This window comes from Phycodurus eques, unplaced genomic scaffold (genome assembly GCF_024500275.1).
Source record: "Phycodurus eques isolate BA_2022a unplaced genomic scaffold, UOR_Pequ_1.1 contig_90, whole genome shotgun sequence".
NCBI classification, from domain to species: Eukaryota; Metazoa; Chordata; class Actinopteri; order Syngnathiformes; family Syngnathidae; genus Phycodurus; species Phycodurus eques.
Window position 1 is genome coordinate 37,381 of NW_026904087.1, and position 12,641 is coordinate 50,021.

Consider the following 12,641-nt stretch of genomic DNA (forward strand, 5'->3'; position numbering starts at 1 on the left):
CAGAGGACTTTCGGGTGGGTCCTCTTTTGGTGGGGACCTGGGGCCTCGTGTACAAAGACTTGCATGGATTTCCTAATGGAACACGGGGTACGCTCAAATCCAGAAAACGTCGTACGCACAAAAATATCCAGATGTATGAGAGTGCGCGCTCATGAATCCAAGCACATTTCCTTCGTACGTTCCAATCAACGTGGAAATGAGCCCGCGAAATTGGAGCAGCCGACTCGTCCCTGTCCACGCCCAATTTTGAAAACGCAAATCACATTTAAGCGAGCCCTGCACCTCAGATGATGATCTTTTTCCATAGCTTGATGTAAGCAATTATTATTGAGAATGCTAATGTTGCCACATGTTTCCCTACTACCATTAATGCATCGGGTGAAGTCTGTGACCACCATTTGAAGCGTTGGTCTTGCTTTGGCACATGCAACACAATCAGAGTTTGACGTTTGATTGGTCATTTCTTGGCGCATAGAGAGCCAAACATAGAGAGCCGCATCAAACCCTCTTTCGGTCCTCATTAGCCTAGCCATTCCCTTTGGTGTGTGAGCAATCTCTTCTCCTGATAATGCTTTAACCCTGCTTTCCTGACAAGTTGCTGCAGGGGAATTAATTAGTTGGGGAGGATCAATTAGATGAACACGTATTAGTCCCTCCGGGTCCGTCCCACTTATATCTACTCCTAGTATCAGGTAGGAGGCCGTCGGGGATGTGGACATACAGGGGTCGTGGTTCGTTTTATACCCAAATGTTTGATTGAGGGAGTTGATAGTTAATACTACCTTATTGACGGGTTGGACACGACACACATATGGATACCTGGCTATGGTCATTTTGTTTCTCAAACAGAAATGGCCAGCTGGACACGTCTGGACACCAAGCAAGGGGGACCAAGGGGGGCCCGACCAAGCAAACGCCAAGCTCCAGTTACTACACCATCCAAATAGGTTGTGAAAAAACACACAAGTGGACGTATCCCACCCACCCCAAGGGATATGTGCCGCACGAAATCACATCACAGAGATCGAGTACAAAGGTCACGTTTGTTCCCCTAGTATAATTTATTTCTACGTTCCCCATATCCCTTCAAACACGCGTCAGCAGAGAGGTGTTCTGAACCTATCATGCGTTTTTGTTGCTGCAACACTGGCTCTAACTTCGGCGCACGAGTGGTGGCGGTAAGGTTAAAAAGTAGGGTGTTATTACCAGTAGTATCACTCACCTGGGCTTTGTGCCAGATAATAGGGAACGTAAGAATAACAGAAATAAAAAGCAATACACAAAGCGTTACATACGGGCCGCAAAGTCCTGGCAGCCTAAAGGGGGGCCAGGGAGCCATGTCTATTAATCTAAGATACTTTTTCAAAGGTTTAAAAGTTCAATGTGCGTTCAGTTTTTCCCAAGAAGGTCAATCTTGTGCCTTGCCTCTTCAGGGTGAGGGTTATATGTACTATATCAGTTCCCTCGACGTGTCTTCCATGTGTGCGGTGTTACGCGATCGATACATAGGTGTACACTTGTCTGACCGTCTTGAGCTCACTCTGAGGAACTCCTAACGATGTTTCTCTTCAAACCTCAGGAGGGGTGAGTGATGCCCTCTCTGGGGTTCCCTTTTCCTCCTCGTCCTCGAGCTCCGAGACGCCCGAGTCCCAGTCGATCCCGCACTGGTCGTGGTCTCTGTCGGGTGGAGAAGCCGCTGTGCAGTGGTTGAGATGAAACCACCTGGAGTGACCTTCCACCTTCACCGCGTGGTCAGTTTGCTGGGTCACTCGATAGGGGCCGTAACACTGTGGACTCCACCACCTGGTCTTGAACCTTTTCATGAACACCCACGTCAGTGCCTTCGAGCTGTCCGCTGGGGGAGGAGGGGTTGGTCCCTTCCTGTGCGCTGCAACAAAATCTAGAGAATCGGTGAGTCCGGACCAATACTCTTGAGAGAACACTGGCATTTCATTGTCTCCCTCGGGAGTTGGTACCGCCCTGGCCGGATGCGTGTGCCCCCTCCCTGTGTGGAGTTGGAAAGGAGTTAACCCATCTCTCCCACTCTGGGGTGTGTTGCTCATGTCATGAAGGACAATGCGTAGAGTGTCTACCCAAGTAATTTTGGTGCCTGTCATAACTTTAGCCAATTCTTGCTTCAACACCCCGTTCGTCGGTTCGACCAGCCCTTGACTTTGTGGGTGGTAAGCTGCTCCAAATTTATGTTTGATACCAAAATGTTCTCCCACCTTTCTCAAATGCGTGTTTTGGTAGTGTGATCCATTATCTGATCGGATCACTTTTGGTAGGCCATGTATTGGTACATGTTCCTTCACCAAAACTTTGATGACTTCTTCTGCTGTTTCATGTTTCGTGGGATAAGCACTTACCCATCCAGAAAACGCGTCCACCATTACCAGCACGTACCTGTTCTGTTTTACCCTCTGGTCCCTTCCCATGTCAGTATAGTCGATTCCTGCCTTCAGACTCAACGTTTCCCTATCACGGAAGCAACAGCCATCTACATACAACTACATACCTCTTTTCCTCACCATTCAATGGGTCGGTCTGCAAATCCTGCCTGTGTTCTACCTCTTGCTTTACCACTGGTGCACACTCATGAGCCGGAAAAGTTTTTAATCCGTCTATTGTCAACTCCTCGGGTGCCTGACAAGTGATGTGTGGTTGGAGAAGTATTTTACACAGACGTTGTTTTCTCAATGCAGACATGGAGAACGCAACTGAGTCCAAATATGCTTGTACGCCATGTGATGTGAGTATTACAAGCGGGTGGTGCATTACTACATGTGCTGTTTTTGAGATTGCTTGCCCTTTCACCTGCTCTGCTAAGGAACAATGAGGAATGGCTGTGTCAGACATTTTATACCACAGAAATTGTTGTTCCGTTAATTGGGTTCCCGCGGCAACGCCCTCCGGTCCCACGTATATGACTGTTGTTTTTAGGGTGGTATCAATGGTACCTGATCTAGCATCCCACATCTCCTGGTAGACCTCATCAGGTTCCCGGGTATAGTATAGAGTCATATGTGGTGGGTCACCAAGCCGGTCAATCCATTTCTTCCACCGGTAATAAAAACTCAGCACACCAGTCTTGTCAGTTGTTTCCGGGTTCAGCAGTAACCAGAAAATGTGCGCTGGAGTTCCTTCCACTGCCCACTCTTGAGACATGGGAAACAGTCCTGTGGAGTCATCAGCCGTGGAATGTACTTCTGTCCCATCGGGAAAAACCACTCTGACACCATCAGCGGAGCAATAGATGGTGGCATTCATTTTTTGTAACAAGTCTCTTCCGCAAAGTGGCTTGGGACCAACGTCAGTGACGAGAAAGGAGTGCGATAGTTTTTGGCCAGCACACTGTACCACAGTGTCTTTTGAGAATGGCAGTGTCTGTTTTTGTCCTGACACCCCTACCACAGTTACCGTTTCACCAGAAAGAAGTGGGGCATGGGACGTGGGCAACGTTGAGTGTGTAGCCCCTGCGTCCACGAGCCCGTGTACAGTCTTTCCTCTCACCTCGTAAAACAACTGTGCTTCTGCCACCGGGGTCCCTGGGCACCCCTATTGTGGGGGTGGATGCTGTTGTGGAGCCATCGTCGCAGCTGGAGCAACATGGTCCTTGTGCGACGGGCGCTTGCGGAGGTGCTTGCGCTGGCCCCCAGGATGACTGTGCTGGTGGTGGGTACGGCTGGTAGGTCAGTTATTGAGGTGGTGGGTTAGAGTAGGACGACATCGGCGGGTGGTGACAGTCTCTGGCCCAATGCCCACTTTGTCCACAGTTGAAACATCCTGTGTTCCACTTCTGACCTGGCCCTGCCCTGTCCCCTGCCTTGGCTTCCCTGAGCCTGCGGGTATGCTGGGGGGTAGTCATTTCCTTGTCCCTGATATGCCATGACCGGAATCCCTGGCATCATGGCGGGATAATAAGGTTGAGGGGGTGGAACAGTCGGTGGAGCCTGAGGGGTTTGCACATTTCCGGCAGCTTGTGGTACTTTTGGTTTGGAGGCTTGCGTTTGTGCCTCTTTTAGTTGTAATTGCAATAGCAGTTTAGCAGTGCTTTCGGTGTTTTTGTCGGTTTTACTCTGTTTTTCGTTATGTTTTTCTCCTTCTTTAGTGTCCAACCTGGCATACGTCATCATATGCCTCTTGTTTGGCCTTTGCCACCTCCCACCTTTGATTGTGGCTCAGTAGGTAGAGCAATGTCATCCAGTGACCAAAGGCTAAGTGATTCAAATCCCAGCTATGACTGTCTGCATCTCGAAGTGTCCTCGGGCAAGACACTGAAACCTAATTTGCTCCTAGTGGCCCTGGCAGTGCCTTACATGGCAGCAGTCACCTTTTGGTGTACGAATGTGTGTGTGAGTAGGTGAATGTGCGCCTTTGTAAAGCGGTTTGGGCACTGTGAGGGTGTAGATAACGCACTATATACGTGCAGTCCATTTATTTTTGATATTTTTTTGAAAAAAAGATATACTTGCAGTCATCAGAATCAGAATCATCTTTATTTGCCAAGTATGTCCAAAAACACACAAGGGATTTGTCTCCGGTAGTCGGAGCCGCTCTACTACGACAGTCAATTGACAGAGAACACTTTGGAGACATAAAGACATTGAGAAAAACAGTCACCGAGCAATAAAGGCTTGCTAGCTATCTGGTAATGCCGGTACAATTTTTTATTTTTATTTTTTGACAATTGTGCAAAAAGATGCGGAGTCCTCTAGCACTTAGAGCAGTTTGAATAGTCCGGTGCAATGACCGTTGTGCAAAGGGTGCCGAGACTTGTGCGTATGTGGTTTAAAGTGACGAGTAGCACGATCATCTGGGACAATGTCGATTGTGCAAATGTCGCAGATACTCCTCCGTCAGTGCACAAGTGGGGCAGATGCTACTCTGGCATGAGTGGCCAGTATTGGTCAACAACAGATATGCAAATAGTGCAGCGTGGCGAGACGACTACAGTGAGTGCACAAGTAATGTAGAATTGGCCCTACAGAAGTGTATGCAGATATCAAATAAACATTTTTTTATGCATCTCAAGATTCAAATTAACCTCGCTGGTTGCATTTCTGGTTGCGTTATAAGAGCGCTTATTTATATAATTATTTTAAATCCGAAGCATTGACGTCCCTATTATGGACGGTCTTTTATTTTGAAGGTGGCTTTCGCCACGAGTTGGCGGTGTATTACCGTAATGCAGAGTATGAACAAAATGAGGCGCTGCTGGCTTGACTTCTTCACGAGTGGAGGCTGGCCTCCCAGTCAACTGGAATTGGTCGAGTTTCGTTTTTATTCCACTTGCATGTTCTTTATCTCGGTTTTATCCAGTATATTTGACCATAAACTTCGTTTGAAATGATCGCAACAAATCCAACCTCCTGCGTCCGCGCATGCGCTTCCCTCGTTGCCAGCAACTTCCGCTCCAGATCGACTTTCGTGCACTTTTGTTCGAGCAAATGAATTTGCTCCACGAATTAATTCTTCCCGAATGAGTTGCGAACGGATAGAAACCGCGACACAGTGCGCCCTTCACCACTTTCAAGAAGTAAAACATCATTTCAATCTTCGTGTGCGGATAAACTCGTTTTGGTGGTGCACGTTCAGGTTTCTCGGCCTAGTTAGCTTAGCTTAGCTCGCTAGCCGCTAGCAAAGAGACGCCTTTGTAAGTATCCATCCCAGCCTTCCACTTTCTTTACCGCTGATACTCACTCGGGTCGCGGGCTGCTGGGGCCTATCCCAGCTATCTTCGGGCGGGAGGTGGGGTACACCCAGAACCGGTCGCAAGCCAATCGCAGCGCTTGTAAGCAACACATTGCAAATGAGAGCTCGCCTGTGAAGGTGTTGTGATTATCGTGTGCAAAATGTGTGCGAGAACGACAGCAAAGTGCGAGAAGGAACTTTCTGGAACGAAAGAGGAGGAGGACGAGCCACGACGTCAACTTGTGGACGCTGTTCGCATGCGGCCTCGTGTTGTGTTACACGCAGCAGGTTTGGACTCTTCCTCCTCTCACTTGTCTAGTTTGTAACTATTTTCTGTTGTTAAAAATATTCCTGTGTTTATATTTGAATGGAATCTTCACAACTAAATCTCACAGTGACGGCCAAATGAAGACGATTCCCATCCAATTGGTTCTTTAAAAAGGTTAATTTCTTGAGATTTCATGAGCATACAAACCATCCATTAATTTTCTTTAGCGTTAATCCTTTTCGGGTCGCGGGTGTGCTGGAGCCTAACCCAGCTGATTTGTGGCAAGAGGCGGGGTACACCCTGGACTGGTCGCCAGTCAGTCGCAGGGCACATGTCGACAAACACCCATTCGTTTCCTCACATTCACACCCAAGGACAATTTGGAGAATGCATTTGACCTTCAGTGTGTCGAAATTGTACCAGATGCATGATTTGCCTTGAGGATGTTGATGGAAATGTACAGGAGAAGGTCAGAAGGAGCTACATTGTGTCTTGTGGATCTAGAGAAAGCCTATGACAGAGTACCCAGAGAGGAACTGTGGTACTGCATGCGGAAGTCTGGAGTGGCAGAGAAGTATGTTAGAATAATACAGGACATGTACGAGGGCAGCAGAACAGCGGTGAGGTGTGCTTGTAGGTGTGACAGATGAATTTAAGGTGGAGGTGGGACTGCATCAGGGATCAACCCTGAGCCCCTTCCTGTTTGCAGTGGTGATGGATAGGCTGACAGATGAGGTTAGATTGGAATCCCCTTGGACCATGATGTTTGCAGATGACATTGTGATCTGCAGTGAAAGCAGGGAGCAGGTGGAGGAACAGTTAGAAAGGTGGAGGCATGGACTGGAAAGGAGAGGAATGAAGATTAGCTGAAGTAAGACAGAATATATGTGCATGAATGAGAGGGGTGGTGGGGGGAGAGTGAGGCTACAGGGAGAAGAGATAGCAAGGGCGGAGGACTTGAAATATTTGAGGTCAACAGTCCAGAGCAATGGGGAGTGTGGTCAGGAAGTGAAGAAACGGGTCCAAGCAGGTTGGAACGGGTGGAGGAAGGTGTCAGGTGTGTTATGTGACAGAAGAGGATGAAGGGCAGAGTTTATAAGACAGCCATGATGGATGGAGTAGAGACAGTGGCACTGAAGAGACAACAGGAAGCAGGAGGTGGCAGAAATGAAGATGTTGGGGTTCGCTCTAGGAGTGAGCAGATCGGATCAAATTAGAAAAGAGCTCATCAGAGGGACGGCCGAGGTTAGATGTTTTGGAGGCAGAGTTAGAGAGAGCAGACTTTGATGATTTGGACACTTTCAAAGGAGAGAGAGTGAGTATATTGGTAGAAGGACGATGAGGATGGAGCTGCCAGGCAAGCGAGCGAGAGGAAGACCAAAGAGAAGGTTGATGGATGTCGTGAGGGAAGACCAGAGGGCAGTTGGTGTTCGAGAGGAGGATGCAGGAGAGAGGCGTACGTGGAAAAGGATGACGCGCTGTGGCGACCCCTAACGGGACAAGCCCAAAGGAAAAGAAGAAGCTAAGCCAGGCTAAACTAGCTTGAGAAGATTTGAAATGCATTGAGACAAGTTTGACCGGATATAAAGATTCGATGAATGATGTTTCAGTGCAGGAAAGTGGTGATGGATGTACTCTGTCGAGGCTTCAATGCAGTTCTAATTTGGAAAGAAGTTAGCTCCGCAGTGGATGTAGTACGGGAACCCGACGTAGGTGAACTTTGTTTGTCTGCAGAGGCCAAACATGTTCTGTGGTCTCACATCATATCAAATGCTTTTTTGGTACTATTTGGACTATATTTTTTATGGTTTACATGATCAGGATTTTTGGGGCCGATCAGCGAGTTGAAAAAAAACGATAACCGATTACCGATCCGATCACAAGATAGAGGAATGTGTCTATTTAAATGACACGTTCATTTACTGTATATACTTGTGGACTTAATTGGTCAAAAAATTATATTGACAATAAATAATGTATCTTTGTTCATCTATTTATGCCAGTGAGGCATAGTGACAGACAGAACAAATGATAGATGGAAGTACATACAGTAATTAATGTATCCACTTTTTGTGACATTTTTGTTTGTTGGTGTTCCGTGAGACTTTTCAATTGTAAAATATTTTCCTTGGCTCCATCAAGGTTGGAAATCACGGGTCAAGTCAGATCGTGTATTCTAATCAGTCAGGTTACATGACAGAAATAATGGGTGCTAACTTACTGTAATGAAATGACTTTATTTGTAATTCAATTACTTCATGTTTACGTCCAACCGTTCGTGGTACCACTAGCTCGCTTGGCTACATAACGTTTTGTTGCCTGCTTGCGTGCCGTATCGTATTCAAAGTACGTGAACATACCTCAAGTAAGCCTTAAAAGAATGTCCTGTCCTGAGCATCGGCGACCACAACACACGTTTTTCCACATTCCAACACTCGTTCTTTCGGTCACGACCCACAGCTCGTGACCATATGTGAGGGTAGGAACGAAGATCGACCGGTAAATCGAGAGCGTCGCCTTTCGGCTCGGCTCCTTCTTTACCGCAACGGACCGATACAAAGTCCGCATCACTGCAGACGCCGCACCGATCCGTCTGTCGATCTCCCGTTCCGTTCTTCCCTCGCTCGTGAACAAACCCCAATATACTTGAACGCCTCCACTCGAGTAACTCGCTCGAAATATTATTAAACTTGATATTTCTTCGGATGTGTCATTTTCGAAATATAACTGTCAACAGCTTATTGTATCTTTGAATGGCGATATTGAACCAAGACATGGTATTGAATAAATAAAACATCAAAACTGAAATAAAAAGGAACACGTTGGCAATATTTTGTCACTTGAAATGATTCAGTTGCTGATTGAAAGTGCGTTAAACAAAGCAAACTTTACAATGTGACAGTTACATTATTACATAATGACATTCCATAATAGAACATGTTGAATACAGGGCTCAAAGCAAGCAAACAACAGGTTCAGTGATCATGTACATTGTCCCCCACAAAAGCTTTAAACGACGATGTTGAGATGAATGGGATGAGGCTTTGTACAATTATTTTTAACGATATATTTATGGCTTTACTTCTGCCTCCCGCCATAAACACACACACGCACAAAAGAGCCTTCTGACTTTCAGCGAAAGTTTGGTTGAGCGGAGAACTAGTCTTAATTTAAGACACACTACCCTATTGTACAAAGTATTTTGACACGAAAATATATTTTAAAAACACTGAAAATGTCTTGCCACGTAACAGAAAAATGGGAATTGTCAAGTCTTTCCGTGAGTGACCAAGAATTAGCTAGTAATTCCAATAGTTTGGAGTATTATTGTCTTGCTCAAGGACACCGCGGCCGTGGGTCTGGAAGGTGTTGGGGTCCGTTGCCACAGCCTCTCAAGGTCTGTCAAGCTTAACCTCTGTGCCATGGCTGCTGAAATTTTTTTTCCAAGAAGCCACTGTCACAAAAAGTAATTCCAAAAAAATTGCAAATGCCAAACCGGGACTATGCATGGGTCCGCTGTAGTACCTTGATTGATCCTTGTTTTTATGGACTTTATTAATTTACACTTTCTCACGTTTTATTGTTGTTGTTGAACTGTCCAGTTTTATTCGCAATATGTCAACTTGCAGACATCACTGAAGATCTTCATATTGAGCTGCAGGAGCCCGAGCCCCCTCACATTAAAGAGGAAGTGGAGGACGAAGAGGTCCACCACATCAAAGAGGAAGCGGAGGAGGATGTCACCAACTTTCCATCGACTGGTGTCCCTTTGAAGAATGAAGATGAAGGTCAACGTGAGGAGAGCAGAGGGGCGGAGCCTCCAAGCAGCATCTCAAACCAACCCATGACAACAGAAGGTGATGGAGACTACTGTGGAGGATCACAAGCAGAGGGCCTCTTAGCTCCACTGTCAGATCGTGATGACATGACATCGGACTCTCCTTACACTAATGATGATGATGGACAGTTTGAAGGTGATATGACATGTCACACTGACAACAAACGATTGAAATGTTCTCAATGTGAGAAAACTTTTGCTCGTAAGGGTCATTTGAAACGACACATAAGAACACACACTGGAGAGAAACCTTTTTCCTGCTCAAATTGCGGTCAACGATTCTCTGAAAAGGGAAACTTAAAAAAACACACCAGATCACACACTGGTGAGAAACCTTTTGGATGCTTAGATTGTGGCCAAAGATTCTCTGTGAAGGGAAACTTAAAAATACACACAAGAACGCACACTGGCGAGAAACCTTTTTCCTGCTCAGATTGTGGCCAAAGATTCTCTGAAAAGGGAAGCTTAAAAAAACACACAAGATCACACACTGGTGAGAAACCTTTTGGATGCTTAGATTGTGGCCAAAGATTCTCTGTGAAGGGATACTTAAAAATACACACAAGAATGCACACTGGTGAGAAACCGTTTTCCTGCTCAGATTGTAGCCAAAGATTCTCTGAAAAGGGAAAGTTAAAAATACACACAAGAATTCACACTGGTGACAAACCGTTTTCCTGCTCAGATTGTGGCCGAAGATTCTCTGAAAAGGGAAAGTTAAAAAAACACACAAGAACGCACACTGGTGAGAAACCTTTTACCTGCTTAGTTTGTGGTCAAAGATTCTCTCAAAAGGGAAGCTTAACAATACACACAAGAACGCACACTGGCGAAAAACCTTTTTCCTGCTTAGATTGTGGCCAAAGATTCGCTCTGAAGGGAAGCTTAAAAGACCACACAAGAACGCACACTGGTAAGAAACCTTTTGCCTGCTTGGATTGTGGCCAAAGATTCTCTGTGATGGAAAACTTAAAAAGACACACAAGAGCACACACTGGTGAGAAACCTTTTTCCTGCTCAGTTTGCGGTCAAAGATTCACTCAGAAGATAAATTTAGAATTACACATAAGAACACACACTGGTGAGAAACCTTTTTCCTGCTCAGTATGTGGTCAAAGATTCTCTCGAAAGGGAACCTTAAAAATACACACAAGAAGACACACTGGTGAGAAACCTTTTGCCTGCTCAGTTTGTGGCCAAAGATTCTCTTATAAGTATCAGGTTAAGACACACAAGTGTGCTGGGGAGACAAGCAGTGATCAAGAAGCTTTTAATGAAAATGTAAATGTTTGATCTAAGTAATTACTATGCTACTGACTTACAAAAATTCTCCATTCTTGTATTCTGCGTCCCAGCTTTTATTGTATCGATCTTTTTGTTGTCCATATATTTCTGAAAGCCCCGCGAGTGTTAAGAATTAACATTGTTGCCAAAATGCTTTAAAGGAACCGGTTAAAGGTGAGAGCGTCGACACTTATTCAATAGCGGTGGACTAATAAATGTCTCCAGAAGAAAAGCCCTCCAGAACACACTCAGTTGTCATTTTAGAATCATTTACTGATTCAATTTTCAGCCAGATTTTGGCCCGCCCACATTTCGGATATGTCAGCCTGACGCATAACGAGCAGGAGCTGATTACATTTCCTCTCTGAACGTACGTCAGTTCAATTTTGAATTGATTGCACCGCAAATGTATAGAATATGTGTGTATGCATGTATAGATCACGAATGCGTTTCTGTAGGTGGCATCGTGCGACGGACGTACTTTGGCTGGCTGGCTGTCATAACGTCGGATGACCCATGACGAGGGTCTCACGGCCGAGCGCGTTATGTCTCTTAATGTCCCGAAACTGCAGCTGAGCTGTTCTGATTTGATATTATCTGAGCCATATAATCTAAAATATTGGGCGGGTTGTTGAAATATTTTCAGAGGATGAAGCTGCCATGAGTTAGAGATGTCTGCATAAATTGTGGTGATGATTGTTGACAGTTTTTGAATATTCATCTGCTTTTATTGGGTTCATGCATGAGGCCTACAATAATGTGGTACTCACCTGCAGTGTTTGTATAATTTTAATGATGACACCCTAATAGATTTGGCGGGGGACATCGAGTCCTAGCGGACCGCCGGAGCTGTCGTGGCGGCAATCCCCGTTGGTATCGCCTCTCCTCTCATCAATTTTGTGAGACATTTCAACCAGGTTTTCTTAATGGTCGCACCGGTGCCGTTCAAACACCGAATATGCATCGATGTGCAGAAAGCAGGGATAGAGACGCGTTCGGGTCGGAGGATGGGAAGTTTGGGGCAGTGGACAAGAGGCTGTGTGAAAACATGAGATCAGGGACAAAGCCTAGAGACAGCAGACGATGCTGGAAGCGGTGGAGAGGAGGAGTGCTTTCCACTGCCAAACATCCACCAGTGCAGCGGGGGGAAAAAGAAAGGCTGCCTTGTAAAAGGCACAGGAATCAACAAAGAAGGCTGGCTTTTGAGAGGCTTGTCCAGGCCGTAAACAAAGTCACGGAATAAGGCAAGTGTCATTTCATTCTTAAATTTCTATGTCGTGTAAATAAATGATTTTGTGCTTGAAGACAATGGTGCATTTTGCCTTATTGAACTCTTCAGGGTGTTCCAGATTGTTTCATTGATGTCAAAATCAAACCCATTCTCAGGCCGGGATCCCCCAGACCCCTCTACAATGTTTTGGGTTTTTTTTTTGTTTTGTCACCGTTTTCATGCCTTTGGTGTTTGCATCTCTGTCACTACAAATAATTACAGGTCTGCTCTATTAACAGGTGTAGCTTATAGCAAAATCTTGAAACGTTTTTCTTTAGATGTATTCA

At 45.7% G+C, this 12,641-nt stretch overlaps 1 protein-coding gene across 1 annotated transcript; it reads left to right on the plus strand.

The window, feature by feature from the left end:
* The first annotated feature begins 5,108 nt into the window (after positions 1 to 5,108).
* On the plus strand, positions 5,109 to 12,274 carry LOC133398368 (gastrula zinc finger protein XlCGF57.1-like). The gene is made up of 2 exons (XM_061669949.1): positions 5,109 to 5,982; positions 9,592 to 12,274. The coding sequence occupies exons 1-2, from the start codon at positions 5,856 to 5,858 to the stop codon at positions 11,091 to 11,093; spliced, it is 1,629 nt and encodes a 542-aa protein (XP_061525933.1). The 5' UTR covers positions 5,109 to 5,855; the 3' UTR covers positions 11,094 to 12,274.
* The last annotated feature ends 367 nt before the right edge of the window (positions 12,275 to 12,641 follow it).